The sequence below is a fragment of the Parasteatoda tepidariorum genome, chromosome 2 (assembly GCF_982258835.1).
Source record: "Parasteatoda tepidariorum strain Cologne lab strain chromosome 2, Ptep-v5.0, whole genome shotgun sequence".
Lineage (NCBI taxonomy): Eukaryota > Metazoa > Arthropoda > Arachnida > Araneae > Theridiidae > Parasteatoda > Parasteatoda tepidariorum.
The window spans coordinates 124,363,642-124,379,976 of record NC_141756.1 but is presented as its reverse complement, the minus strand read 5'-3'; the positions used below and the strand labels follow the sequence as shown (position 1 = coordinate 124,379,976).

The 16,335-nt window shown below is 27.7% G+C and overlaps 1 protein-coding gene across 1 annotated transcript in view; it reads left to right on the top strand.

The window, feature by feature from the left end:
* Positions 1–12,815, top strand: part of Cul3 (cullin 3) — a 62,077-nt gene extending 49,262 nt beyond the window's left edge. Inside the window, exons 16-19 of the mRNA XM_087158275.1 lie at positions 611–683; positions 3,869–3,938; positions 8,509–8,615; positions 11,519–12,815. Of these exons, the coding sequence (XP_087014401.1) occupies positions 611–683; positions 3,869–3,938; positions 8,509–8,615; positions 11,519–11,543 (275 nt within the window). The 3' untranslated portion in view covers positions 11,544–12,815. The remainder of the gene's footprint in view (positions 1–610; positions 684–3,868; positions 3,939–8,508; positions 8,616–11,518) is intronic.
* Positions 12,816–16,335: the final 3,520 nt, after the last annotated feature.

Sequence of the window (16,335 nt, the reverse complement as noted above, 5' to 3'; positions counted from 1 at the left end):
ATGGATGTTTTGTTTTGTTCATTTACGTCGCACTGGAGCTGTACAATAGACTATTGGTGACGGTCTGGGAAACATCCCTGAGGATGATCCAAAGACCTGCCATCAGAATTTTGACCCTCCACGGAGGGGATGGCACCCCCGCTTCGGTAGCCCGACGACCTGCACGCGAAGTCGAGCACTAGAATCTATCTAGAGCATAAAAATCTATGGAAAGCTTTAATAAAGATATTTAAGTATTTCTTAAATTTAGTTAACAGATTATCAGTTTCTCCCCTTTTTGTTTATATCAAAGTTTATAATTATTTAAAAATAAATCCTTCTTTCTCTTCCTATTTGCTGAAAGTTTTTTCTTTTTAGTAAGTCAGAAAAACAATAGCAGAAAAATAAAAAAAAAATTTAAGATATGTGTTTTTTTGTTGTATTTTATAATTTTTGTATTTTTCTATTGTTTTTCTGACTTACTAAATTAAAATAAAAACAAATTTGGTTTTAGTTGCTATAAGCGCTTTTCCATTTTTAATTTATTATTTAATGTTACTTACTTATTTTGTCTTTTTCTGAATTTGTTAATTAGTTTCTTTCTCTGAAAGTTATGTTATATCATTTTCAGTTGCTGCTAAGGGTGAAACTGAACCTGAAAGAAAAGAAACCAGAAGCAAAGTGGATGAAGACAGAAAACATGAATATCCTTTTGTTATAATGTTAAGAGTAGAGAAAATCTATTCTTGTAAGGTACTTGTTTGCTCCTTAAGTCAAGCACTGATTTAGAATTTTTAATTAAAATTAATTTTTTTTAAATGTTTAAATAAATCAAATAGCCAGGGTGTGTAGCCTTTTTAAAAAGTGCTTATATTTGATTTTAGTTTTTTAAAAGCTCTTAAAGGTGCTTTTTTCTATGAATGTTTTTAAAAAGTGCTTAATCTTCCCTTTTCTGAAATGTTATATTTTTCTTTACCATGTTATGCAAAAAGACATTGTCCTATTCAATGTTTTCACAATTAATTCAACCCGAATCTATTTCTGCGTACCGCCGGCCTGTAGTGTATGAAAACGCCATTTGTATTACATGTTTGCAGGGTTCGTGATTTTTTTGATTTTTGAAGAAAAGAAAAGAATCAGATTTTTTTTATTCAAACACATTGTAAGAGCTTTAATTTATGATTAAAAATGCTTTATAAATGCTTAATCAAAATTAAAACAATATTATAAGAATATTTTAGAAGCTTCAGCTTACTAATATAATTTTTCATTACAATACATAGCTTTGAATGCATAGCAACCATTTTGAAACAAATGCATAATTGAACTTTGAAGACTAGATGAAAAAGAGAATTTAATGAAAGTGGTCTGTCTAGGTTTTTCTGAGAGGTATTTATTTTGTGAAAATTTAGACAAAATTTCTGAAAATTAAAAATAATATTAAAAAATCAGCACAAAAATATGGATTTATTCGTTTTTTACGAAACACAAATATAAAATTTTAAAAAAAAGTATTTTGTCTATTGTTTTTCCTTTGTTGATTTCCAAAGTTGAATTTGCGAAGGTACCCTAAGCTGTAGCAAATTTGGCTTGGACAGACTCCTTAACTATTAAATTAAAGTTTCAATTAGCAAACCATAATTTTAATTTAAAATTGTGTTTTTTTTCTCTTGATTTTTAATATGACAAAATAAATGTAACAGATTGTGTTTATAAATATAGTCCTTCATCAACAAAAAAAATATATATTTAGTTTATATATTTTTATATTAAAATATTCATTTTTAATTCTATATCAAAATAGATCAGCTAAAAAAAATTAAAAAAAAAAAAACTATGCACTCATTGGATTTTTTTTTTCACAAAATTTCTTAATAGAAAATCTGATAATGTCAAAGATACTGTAAACATATTATGAGAAAAAAACACCAGTTATCAGTTAATAACTCTACTGCCTCAAATAGACTTTGTAAAGGAAGAATGACACTATATCAGGAAAAAATATCTGAATTCATTAACCTTTTTTTTTCTATTTTTGGCATATTAGGGTAATTTCTTTTTAATATAACCTCAAGCTTTAGAAATATACATTTTCCACCAATGAAATATAATGTAGATTTTAATTCCATGCTGTTTCAATGAAAAGGTAGAATTTTAATTAAGATTATTTGAATTTTTTTTTCCTTCAAAATTCCTGTCTGTTATTATTTTCTACAGCTATGCAAGTCTATAATAAGACAGCATTTAGTGTGTACTTTAATCTGTACTTTCAATCACAAGAATCAAAAGATTTTTAAAAATGTAATTTCAAATGTGTTGGAATTTAACATACACCAAGAAAGAAAGTAATTTCGTTAACTAAAATTAATTAATACAGCAATTTATTAAAAATATATTTTAAAACTAATAAAGTAAAATAATAAAAGTATCAATAATTTGCCAACATTGTCTAAATATGATATTTTTCAAAGTGCTTAAAAATATTTTTTGAGTGCCTAAAAGGTGCTTATTTTTTGTTGAAAAATTTGGCTGATTGAGGTTTCAGTAAGTGGTGTAATTCTTCTACCATTTAATAGTAGAAATAATAATATCTAGGATTTAAACAATTACATCAGTTAATATGCTTCTGCACCTGAATGCAATAGTTTTAGACATCACTGTTCTCTCTCTAAATCATTCAGATGCCCTCACAAGCTTTCTCTTTGGGAAGAAAGAAAAATTATTGAAATAGTGTCAAATAAATTGATATTTGTTAATGAATTCAGATGTCTCAAAGGTTCTTTGAATGATAATGTGTTTTCTAAAATCATGGTCCGTAGCGTTTTTTAAAGGTGTTTTTAAAAAGTGCTTAATTTTCCCTTTTCGAAAAGGAGATTTCTTTTCTTTACCATGTTGGTTTTCGCTACGTATTATGCAAAAGCATGCTTTTCACATTGTTCTATTCAACATTTTCCCATTTCATCCAACCAAAATCTATTTCGGCGTACCGTTGGTCCGTAAGGTATGACACAGCCGATTATTTTACATGTTTAATGAAATACTTGCGAGTCCGTGTGTGCTTCTACTGCATTTTGTAAGATATTCTCCATATCAGGCTTCATTTTCCACCCTCTGATATCGAATGGAAAAACCTCTTGATCTTTTTATAATAGCATTTAATATTATCAAGAAAAGAGTTCTTTATCAGAAACTGGTTATTTTATCATGAAAATTATTTTGCATTTTGTTAGTATTTAGTGCTTTAAAATATTTATTGAGTGCTTAAAAAGTACTTAAAGGGTGCTTATTTTTGTGGAAAGATTTAACTACGCACCCTGAACATGCTTTCTTTTAGCATGTTGGTCTACACTAGTAATGAAACTTCTACAGCAGACTTCAATTAACAAAGTGTTTGTTTATTTTAAGGGCCTCATTTACATCACTGAATTATGACAGCATATTATTAAAATTATAGAAGAATAAAACTAGTATGCATGTAGGTCGAAAACTTTGAACTAACAAACAAATGGTTTGAATATGGAAGGTTATACTGTGATATTCATTTTCCTTTCATCTATTTTTTTTAATCCTATTACATATCTGCTATTTTTAAAATTTTTTCGATTTTTCAAAGTGTGTAGTAAAATTGCTGTCATATGGGGTGAAAAAAAGCATATTTTTAAATTTAAGAGCTTAAACGCACCATTGTATGATTCTCAAATACTTTTATATGTGTGTTTAATGTATTTATATGCACTAGTGATCAAAATTATTTTAAATATATAAATTAGAAATAAACAGAAAGCATTAATCTTACTCCCCTTTTAAGTATAAAAATAAAATTTATTGCAAAATAGATAAAAAATTGGAAAGTATGCATTTATGAAAATTTTTCTTAATGGAAGCTTACAATAGAAGCTGCTATAGTAAGAATCATGAAAGCAAGGAAGCGAATGGCTCACAATGTTTTAATTACTGAAGTAAGTATTTATTCATGTACTAATTAGGTTTTTATTCTTATACATTTGAATGTGTTGTACAAATAAGTAAACATTGTTTCCATTCATTTTTAAGCATTAAGGAACAAGAATTTTTATAGTGATCTTTGTTCCTTTTGTTTATCTTCTCAAAAGAAGCACCATCGCTTCTCTTCAACATAAACCATTGTCACTCCAAATCCTTTACAAGGCAGAAAGTTGTTATCCAAAACTTAAATAAGAATTGTGGTTATGGTACACTCGTTCATGATGAAACAACTTGTTTCATCTATACATTTTTCAAAATAAATGTAGTTGATTTAAAACTGCAATTTTTGTATGGTCATTATTTTTTTTTATCTTAAAATACCGGGATTGGTTTATAAAACAGAGTTTCCACAGTCCAGAGTTCCCATCGTCCTTTAAAGTAATTAATTTTAGTACAAGGTTTTTAAAAGTCCTTAATTTTCAGTATCACTATAATTGATGGAAACAGTTATACAAAAACATTAAAGACAAGAAGTTGTTCTTTCATCACCTAGAATGAGACCATGCATCGAGGGTATAGCATTTTAGAGAGACAAGAAGAAATGTGTGCAAGGCAAGGAGGAAAAATCATGTCCTTTCATTAATATATTGGTTCTATTATAAATTCTTTCTTTTGCTTAGAATGGTACCCGATGAAGAAAGGGGATCATTTTAAAAGAAAAGAATAGGGCGTTGACAAGAAGAATACTAATTCTGAGGTAATTCAGTTCTACTAGTCGCGCTCATGCATATAGTAACGAAGTAGAGCCCAAGAAACGAAGTAACCGAAAAATTTATTCATGGCAGAAAATATTTCTGAACAACTTGAAGAATTGAATCTAATAATATTTCAATAGGTAATTAATAACTATAAATTTATAAAAGCAGTATCAATTTTTAAAATTCCCAATTGGACTAAAATGTAAACAGCTCTGTAATAAACAAGGTGTGAAAAAAATTGAATTTTTTTCCCTTGAAAAATCCCAGCCTTCCCTAGGTTTTTTTTTATTTTAAAAAAAACTGGGGTTTATCAGGTTTTTTCAGAAATACTTTGAATTTTTATTTTCGAATATCTAATTAGAGTGCATGATTTGCTTCTAACATGAATGGGTCAGGGAAAATATGGAATTGTCAGGGAATTTTATTTTAACTCTGCAGCAAAGAATAGTCAGTAAATCTTGCAATTTTTCAAAACACCTGGAAAATTCCTATATCACACCTGGAAAATAGCCAATCTTAGAATTGTTGGTTACAGTAATCAGTTAAATAAATTCTAACTTCTATTACAATTATTTTATAAAATTCCACTTTTTAGTGAAACTTGCAATTTTCATTCTATTGAATGTTTTTGCTCACAAAATCTAATTTTTGATATTACAAATAAAAAAAATCGAAGTTTCCTGGTGAAAAATTGCATAATATAGTTTTAAAAAAATGGTTTCGATTTCCTTGAAGTGTACCTAATTTATCTGGAAAAGTCAGGGAATTTTTTTTCTGATATTGAGTGGGAACCCTGAGTTAACTATTTGGTTACTATTTATGAACTTGCTTTGCTGCAATGTAACAATATTTTCGGAGGTTTTAGATAGTAACATTATTATTTTTGTTTCTTAAGGATAAACAGTTTATTATATAAAAAATTAAATCTAACTCGATTAAAAGATCACAATTTTTTTTTTATTGTAGTATATTTAAAATTTATAATGTTTTAAAATTTTAACTTAGATTTTTATTATTAATTATTTTTTTTTGGTTATCATTGCAACTTAATATTCTGTTTTAATTTTGTAAATTTCTATTCAACTTTTGGTTACTTTAATATTAGTTAATGTTTTTTGCCAGATTATTTAAATTAAATCAGATTAAATTTGTCTGGGCCCTCTTTGGCAAAGCCTGGTAATAAATACATCAGTACTTGCATTATAATGAAATTATTATCTTTTTTACTTATTTTTTTTTAAAAAAAAAAAGGAAAAGGAGATAAATAATTGGCATGAATAATTGGAAGAAATGAATACTTGAGAATAAACAATTATTATATTATTTTTAAGATTCTTAATTTTAAGAAAAATCCTTAATAATTTCAAAAAAAGTCCTTAATTTTGGTTTTGTTAAAGGAGTGGGAACTCTGTAAAATGATATTAATTTGTTTATTAATTAAAATTAATTTGATATTTAAAAACGTTAGAAATAATGTGATTGATAATCATACCTAGATATGTTATTTGATGTCTATATTAATAGTCAAGATGACCTTGATTGGTATCCATATTCTGTTTAAAAGTTTAACCCATTTTGAATTGTAGTTGTCTAAAATATTCATTTCTAATGATAATAGGTATTTTTATTAACTTTTGCAACTTGCGTACTTCTATGCTACAAAAAGGTTATAAGGAGGTCTATTTACAGTTACAAAATTTGACATGAAGGATTACTTAATCAAAATTTTAATTTTTCAAATTTTTCTCTTAGACGTTGGTCTTTTCCTCAATATAAAATATTTCAAGGCCAATTTTAATTGTTAATACAGTCAAACCCTGCTATGATGAACACTGTTGATAGTGTATTCTTGGATATAGTGAATGAAATGTTCGCTCCTGTGCCTTGCTACACACGCATAGTGTTATTTTTTGTGGATATACAGAACCAAAAAAGAGTGGAAGTTGAATATTATGAATTTTTTTCTGTCTTCGACTGATTTATTTTCTTCATTTTTTAAGTAATAATTTTGAAATTTCTACTTCAAAGTAAATACTAATACAGATTTTTAAACCCATCTATAACAGATAATGTAGCAATAAGCATTTTTTCTTGTTTGCTTCATTATTGAATAGCATCATAGAATTGGTTTGGCATTCAAAAAACCGCAATCTTCCAGTATCTGGACAAATGCTTCAAGTCAAAGCAGATGAATTTGCTGAGCTATTTAGTGCGACTACTTTTATGCGCTCGAATGCCTGGGTAGAGAGGTTTAAAAAGTGGAATAATATAATCGGGAAATGTTTCCATATCTGATGTATGGATTGCTCATCAGCTAAGGATTACTATTTTTATCTTTTTATATGCAAGGCGAAGAGAAATAAAAATTAACACATTTGTGTTGCTGTGTATTATTTTTTAGTAATTTTTGTATTTCATTTTATTGGTCATTTATTTAAATAATCTGTAATAAAAAGGAGGAATTTGAAAACATTAGTTAAAATTGTTTGCGGAACGGATATAGTGAACCCAAATTTCGGTCTCTTGAAGGTTTGACTGTATTAGTCCTTTGAGTGTAAAAATATTTCGTTTTTTTTTTAGACACTTTGTGCAGGCATGTGATTGTTCCGTTATAGCGAATCGCAAGAGCATTCATTTACTGAATTCCACAAATCGATAATTATCTTCCGACAAAATTTCTCCGACAGCAGCTTCTTTTTTTTTTCTTCCTAACTTCTCATGCACTTAGGATAACAATTTTATTTTATGTAAAATTGTAAGAGAAAAATGTAACTTTGAATAAACTTGAAGAGCTGGAGAAAAAAAAATTCCATAATAACTTTGGCTATAATTAAGGAATTACTAAAGCAAACATAAAATTAATGAGATAAAAATTTATTATGAAATGGCAAATATTCAAAAGATTATTCGTTAGAAAGAATAGCTTTTTTTCTTGTTTTTTTTTTTAAAGTTTATATTTTAAAGAGTTGCAATTTAAATAGAAATTTCGATTTGTAATAAACGAATAATTTAATCAATGTGATATAATTGCTCCCTTTTTTTATATGCTTGAAGGAACTAGTTTTTAACATATGAAATGAAATTTTAAAATCTCACATTTCACTGATCACTTTTCAACGGGCTCAATACCATCCGAAATCCGTGTTTCGATTTATTTCTTTTTTTGTAGTTAATGTAATTGATTTTCTCATGATTTTTATGATTTCAAAATTATTACAGCTCTGTTATTGCCATAAATTTCACGGTTTTTAATTTTTTTTAATACTAGGAGAATTTGCCAAGTGCGGAAAATGTGTATTTTTTTCTTTGCAATATATGTATTCTTTTATGCGTTGATAAGAAAACTATTTACTAGATAAATTTTATAAATGTTACTTTTATGCTTTTATTTATCTTCTATGTACAGAAAGGTAAAAGTGTCAGACAATTTCTTCTTTCTACAATCATACGGAGATCTTAAACTGCTGTATGATCTTAACTAGATTTAAGATGATCTTAACTGTGTAAACTTAAAATTTTTCTTTTTACTATGCATTGTGATTCCACTCAATTAATCTTGCTTATTGTCTTCTTATTGCTATGTGTTTGCTGGCAAACTGTACAGGAAGGCTTTTGTTTAACACACATAGTATTTTTTTAGTTTCAATTTTGGTAAATCTTTGATTATTTTATAGCATTTATTAATCAAAAGTAAAGTTTGCATTTCTGTCAATTTGATATGGTATTTATTTTATTTTTCTCCCAATAAATTATTTTCCAATCAAATTAGAATGTAAATTAAATAGCCACATACATTACTAATGTATATACTTGATACGTTAAATAGGTTACTGAACAGTTGAAGTCTAGATTTATTCCAAGTCCTGTAGTTATTAAAAAGAGAATTGAAGGCTTAATAGAACGTGAATATTTGGCCAGGACAGCGGAAGATAGGTATGCATTTCTCTCTCTTTTACAGTTAATGATCAGAAATGTCAACAATCGCTTTGGTGAATGTCCAAAATATTTTATATTAATATATTTGTTGATTTTATTATATTTATTCAATATCTGCGGAGGATAGATTGGGAGAAACATCAGTGTTCGAAGTACCGGTTAAATGCATCCTCTGCAGTGGCACTTAACTAGAGCTATCGGACATTTACCAAAGCGACCACATGATTGTCAACGACCACCCATTTCGTTCATTCCCATTAACATATATGCTATGTGTATATATATACACACACACACATATATATGTGTGTGTTTGTGTATATAACATATATACAGTGGTGGCCAAAAGTGTGGACACTTTTTGAAAGTTTCATGTTTTTCAACTTTGTGTGCTTGTAGAATACATTAGTTTTCACTTAAATACAAACGTTTATATATCAAATTGAAGGTAATTTAATGTAAAATTTAATAATAAATACAGTATTACAATATCTGTATTACAAAAAAAGTTATGCAATTAATTGTAAGATCTATCTCAGATTTGCATTTTTTTAAAGTGATACTTACACAATCAATACCTAGTAGGATAACCCTTAATTTTTAAGACAGCTTCACTGCGTCTTTTCATCGAGTGAACGAGTGTTTGGAGTTCATCTTTCGTAATCACATGGTGCCAAGAATCAATTATAGCTTCAATAAGTTATCTTTTATTGGATGGACGTTTTTTTCGTACAAGAATTTTCAAACGTCGCCACAAATTTTCAATTGGATTGAGATCAGGGCTGTTTCCTGGCCATGGTAATATATCTATGCCTTTATTTTGAAACCATGCTTTGCATACTTTTGCTGTGTGGCATGGAGCTGAATCCTGCTGAAAAATAAATGGTGCGTTGTTGCAGAAGAGATTCCTGATGGAAGGTATCAATTTTGGTTTCAGGGCATTATCGATGTATTTTTTGGCATTCAGGATGCCATCAATCATTTTAATTCGGCCCAAACCATCTGCAGATATACATGCCCAAATCATGACATTTGTTGGATTTTTAGTAGTTGCTTCAATGCAATCAGGATGAAGCGCTTCACCTACTCTACGTCTCACGTATTTTCTACCATCACTTCCAAAGAGCGATATTTTACTCTCATCACTCCAGATTACTTGCTTCCATTGATTTTCTGACCATTTAATGTGTTCTTTTGCCGACTTAACTCGTTTTTCGCGTTGCTTTTGATTTAAATAAGGTTTTTTCCTTGGAATTCTAGCTTGTAGTCCAAATCCTGATAAGCTTCTTCTTATTGTTCTTGAACTTACTGCAATACCAGCTGCATTCATTTCACAACTAATGACATCTGATGACATTTTTCTATCTTGAAGGCATAGCCATTTAATTTTTCTATCGGTAGTAGCACTTGTGCATTTTTTTCGGCCTGATTTGGCATCCTGAATGCCAAAAAGTACATCGAAAATGTCCTGAAACCAAAATTGATACCTTCCATCAGGGATCTCTTCCCCAACACCAAACCATTTATTTTTCAGCAGGATTCAGCTCCATGCCACACAGCAAAAGTATGCAAAGCATGCTTTTGAAATAAAGGCATAGATATATTACCATGGCCAGGAAACAGCCCTGATCTCAATCCAATTGAAAATTTGTGGCGACGTTTGAAAATCCTTGTACGAAAAAAACGTCCATCCAATAAAAGACAACTAAGTGAAGCTATAATTGATTCTTGGCACCATGTGATAACGAAAGATGAACTCCAAACACTCGTTCACTCGATGAAAAGACGCTGTGAATCTGTCTTAAAAATTAAGGGTTATCTTACTAAGTATTGATTGTGTAAGTATCACTTTAGAAAAATGCAAATCTAAGATAGATCTTACTATTAATTGCATAACTTTTTTTGTAATACAGATATTGTAATACTGTATTTATTATTAAATTTTACATTAAATTACCTTCAATTTGATATATAAACGTTTGTATTTAAGTGAAAATTAATATATTCTACAAGCACACAAAGTTGAAAATAACGAAACTTTCAAAAAGTGTCCACACTTTTGGCCACCACTGTATGTATATATATATATATATATACACACATATATATATTAATGCTTTTCTGAATTTGAGTAGAACACATATAACTAAGGGTACTCCAAAAAATGAAGATTTTTATTTTGTCTGGTGGTGTTTCGACAGCGCATCAAAAAGATCACTGACTTGTGGAATGATGCAGGTTCATTTATTAACAAACAGAATAGCAGTGGTTAGTTTACAGAAAATTAACATGGGTATGGTTCAGATAATTTACAAGATTCAGTAATAAATTAACAAAAAAAATATTTGTTACTGTTGTGTACACATTGCTAATTTTACCAGTTACTTAAAACTTTGAAGAAATGAAATTTAAATTGCAATGTAATTAAAAAGCTCTGTCAACTTGGCAATATACTGTGTAGTGTTAGCATAATATAAAATCTGCAATTTTAATTTTTTCCTGAAATCTTCAAAAAATAATGTTTCAGCAGTAATGAGTTAATATTATAGTTAACAAAAGAAGTTAAAAATTTAGATTTTTAACTTCTTTAGCAATAAATTGTTCTCCTGGTCAAAGGGCCAGTTGTGGTAGAAATAGGTATGGGACAAGTATCATTCGGAACAAACAAAATAAGTAATAATAGAACATTAACTGTAGAAAAAATCATGAAGTCAAATGTGCAAAAACGATAAGCATTTTCGATGTTCTTTAACAGTCATCTGACCGGTTATGGTGTGTTTAGTGTTAAATGTTGGCATGTTTGTTGTCTTCTAAGTTAGATTTGCAGTGTGTATATTAATTGTTCATTTACAGCATTGAAATAAATGACTCATTAATTAATATTCTATTTTTACTTTTAGAAAACTCTACACATATGTGGCATGAGTAGCACTTCTGCATTCTTTAGCAATTTGTGATGATAAAAAAAAAACTCTTTTAAAAAAAAATTATTAAAAAAAACATGACTGGTCATGCATAATATTCATTTGCTCATTCTATAGTCATGGACATACTTTGGGAAATGAGCTCAGTGAACAGAATGAATTTGTTTTACTTCTGTCCCCTCACTTCTTCTCTGTCTGTGTATGTAATAAAGAATTGCTTACTTTGAATAAATTGATTTTGTGATTTCTATTACATTTTGAATTTATGTACACCATGTATAATGACTTTTATTTTTGCTCCAGTTTTTTTTCTATATTTTGTTACATATTCCTCGAAAATATTTTTGTTGTGTTGTAGTAGTTAATAAATATGTTTTTTTAATTTTATTTCAAAAAAAGTGTATTGGAATCTTATTCAAGTTAAATTTTTCCGATTAAAAAATATTTTTTTTAAAAAACTATGTTCTTTTATTTTTCTCAGTATTTTTTAAACAAAATGTTTCTCCAGCCATCCTTTTATAATCACAAATATGATACAAGCTCTAATAAATTGAAAAATATCTTTTTTTCTAGTTTAGCTTGAAGTATATTTTATGAGCTTTAACAGTAAAGTGTACAATGCTGTTAGTATAAAATAAAATCAGTTGTTCATTTGTAAAATATCTGAACATAGGAGGTTTATTTCATTGATATCCCAATTATTTTACTTTTATTCAATTAAATTGCATTTAAAGTGATTGTTATAGTGTACTTTTTAGATAACTATTTATTTAATCTTTGTATAAATGGCATTTTTACTTTTTAATTCTTCATTTTTAACAATTATAATGCATATAAAGTTGTTGTTTTATTATAATTATTCTAAATTAATAACCATTGTAGATAAATGTTATTTTTCTTCTAGTTTTTACTTCATATATTATCACTCTGATTTAAACTACATTATGGAAACTTCATTTTAAATTTTTTTTTTTTTTTTTTAAAGAAAAAAGCCTTTTTCCCAGTTTGTTTCTTTTCAATTTATGATTATTGTTTTCAAGAGAAACCTCCTATGCTGTAGAAAGGTGTTTGAAAATATCCTGGATTTATTTTTGGAATAATAAAGAAATTTAATTACAGAAATTGCTCTCATGCCTTTTTAATTTACTAATAGCTACAGCTGACGTCTCATGCTTGATATTTTATGTTTTACTTTTAGCCAAGCTTAACTCTAATCGAACGTGTTGAAGTTGTACAGTTTTGTATAAAGAATAAAATGCATATATAAACTCTCTTTTACTGCATTCTTCCTTAATTTGATACAGTCAAACTCCGCTATAGCGAACCTTCGAGGGACCGAAATTTTGGTTCACTTTTTCGTACTGCAAATAATTTTAGCTAAGTTTTCCGAACTGCTCCCTTTTATTACACATTATTTAAATAAATGACCCATGAAAAGAAATACAAAAGTTATTAAAAAGCAACATGTAGTAACAAAAAATGTATTAACTTCTATTTTTTATGACTCTTCGCAGGGTTGGGTTTTTGCCGTCGAAAACTGGTTTTTGACATGACAGTGGTAAAAACTGTCAAAAACCTACTGTTTTCTTTAATTTATGGCCTATAGCGGACAATATATTATTTTCACATAATTGCCTTTGTAAATGATTGCTATTGATTTTGCAACTATATACATGTATTCTTATAGAAGGATATACATTCATATCGAAATATTGTAATATACTTATTGAAAATAGTGATACTTATTTTTATCATTATAGCTTGATTTGCAAAGGATTCAAAATTTTGCTCTTAATTGTTAGAAATAAACAAACAAGCAAAAAAGCTTGGAACTATTAATAAATTCAAGAACTAAAAAGAAGAACTTAAAATTTGGCATTTCTTAAATATTAGAAATAAGCTAAACAAAACTTGTAGCTACTAACAAACTCAAGCAACTAGCAAAGTCAAGAATGACTTGACATTCTTCAGTAATGTAATATGCCAAACAAAATGATGCTTGGAAATGTTGAAAATTTTGTTTAGTATCCTAATATTTTACTTCAAATAGTATGTTTTGATATAATCATGTTGGGAAAATGCAAGAATCTGTTCTTAAATATCTTTTAACAACTTTTTTTCTAATTTTATTGCCTAAAATGAATTAATTTTAAATTACAAGCAGTTAAACTCAAATAAAAATATAGTTTTACCAAAACTATGGGTTTTTGACATGACAGTAAAAACCGTCATGTGTTAAAAACTTGCCAACCCTGACTCTTCGTCTTACGTACAAAATGTTTAGGGATGGGAAACTGAGGGTAGGAGATGCAAACAGGAAAAAATGCTACATTCCACTCTGTAGATGGTTTTAAAAAGTCGATCTATGTAGAATCTTCAAAATTACCAAAAAATGAAGAAAAAAGTTCATAATATCCAATTTCCTCCCTTTGGTTCACTCACTATAGCCCAAAACTTGACATTATACGTGCGTAGCAAGGCACAGGAGCGAACATTTTGTTCACTATATCCGGGAGTTCACTATAGCGAGGTTTGGCTGTATTTATGTTTCTTAGAACTATGCACACATTTATTAAAAGAATTTGCATCTAAAAATTATGGATTATAAATATTTATTGTGTTATAATAAATTATTTCTCCTTTGTTTATAATTCTCATTTTCACAACTAGTATGTCTTTTTTTTTTTTCTTCTTTTAATGAATAATAATATAAGCATGAAATAGCACTCGAGACAAAATTTTATCTCCAAGTAATGTATAAATCTATTTTTACATTGCTTCAATAATTGTGTTTAAATTATTTAATTGGCGTTAAAATTAAAATAATATTTTTGTAAAGCCATCACTGACATGTAAAAAAAAAAAAATAGTTATACAGGGTGCGTACCGTTTTTAAAAAGTGCTTAAAGGTGCTTATTTTCGATTTTTTAAAAGCCCATAAAGGTGCTTTTTTCATTGGGTGTTTTTAAAAAGTACTTAATTTTCCCTTTACCATGTTGATTTTCGCTACGAACTATGCAGAAAGACACTGCTCACATTGTTCTATGCAACGTTTTCACACTTAATTCAACCCCTATCTGTTTCGTCGCATCGTCAGTCCGTAGCGTATGAAAACGCCATTTGATTTACAACATGGTTCAAAAATTTTGACAATTGTCAAATACAATGCCAAAAAAAAAAATTTTTTTTTTTTTTGGACATGACTGTTAAAACCGTCAATTGTCAAAAACTTTCCAACCCTGCCTAATTATTATATTTTTTTAAGTGCTTAAAAATATTATTTGAGTGCTTAAAAGGTGCTTATTTTTTGTTGAATAATTTGGCTATGCACCCTGTTATAACAGGGGTTGATAATTGAATATTAATGGTCAAAGATTTTAAAAGTGAAGCAATGATTGTCAATTAGATATCGTGAAAGTATTGATGTCTGCCAGTTGAACAGTCACTGAATTATTAGTTGATGGAGGATGCTTTTTAATAATTAAATTAAAGCATTGTAATCAGGGTTTTGGACAGGATGCACGGTTTTTACTGTGCCCAACTCTGATAAAAGGTAAAAATTCTGAAAGGTTTAACTATTGTACACAGCATTACATATATTAATGAATATTTGATATTTTTTTATACAATTTGCTTTAACTTATTAAAGGAAAATATTTATAAGTTTTGAAGCTCCACAGTTCATTGAACGACAAAATTGAATCCTTTAAATATGAATAAATATGCTTTTAATTCTGATAAACTATGTTTTTGCACAAGGATAAATAATGCACTATTAAAAATAATAATAAACTTTTTTAATAAAACAAAAACTTGTCTTCATTTTCTTCTCGTTCAAAAATTAGCCTTTTGTTTTTCACACTATTTTTTTAAAATTATGACACTTTTAATAAAAGGGACAGGATAGTTTAAACTCCCTTCTGTCCCAAATCTTGCGAACTCTGTTTGGCAAGCTCTTATAATCTATCTTCAGTTGTGTTTAATTCTATTATTTTAACAAAGAGTTGAGTTCCAATGTGAGTTAACAAATTTCATTGATTTTTGTAAAAATTTGATTTTGTTAAAATAAAATCATTTAAGAAACAGGTAATTTTTTTTTTATATATAGACTCAAGATAACTTTAATATTTACAACTTTTTTTCTCTGAAATTATATATCTTCTTTTTATTCCATTTAGAGAAAATAATACCTTATATATAAATTAAAACTTTTTCATTTCATAATATATGCTATAATTTTTTTTTCTCTTTGAAATTTTTTGCAATTGTTTCTTTTGATGCGATTCAAAGGGTTAAATATGATTTAAATAATATCAGTTTTTTAGATAGTACTTTAAAATCAAAGCATGGGGTAAAACAGTCAGTAATGAGTAAATTGGAGCTTTGTCATATTTAATAACAAACTAGATGAGTTGAGATTTCTTATTCAAATGCAGAATATTAAATGTAACAAATTTATTTTGCTATGTCGCAAAATTTTACTATAATGTATGAAATATTTAAAATAATAAAGAAATTAAGAGTTCAAATAAGAGTTAGATCATCTCATTAAAATGTGGACATTTTAAATTCATTCATTTGAAAAGTATTTAATATGTTATGCTAGTTAATATTAATTCTGGCGGCAAAACACTCAATATTTAAATGCTATTAAAATTTATTTTTAAAAGCTTATTCTAAAAAAAAAATATTTAAGTTAAAATTTAAAAAAGAGTAATTATTTAATCGATTTTTTTTTAATTTATTTATTTATTTATTTTTTTTGAGGAAGAAAATGGCAATCTGAATTAAAA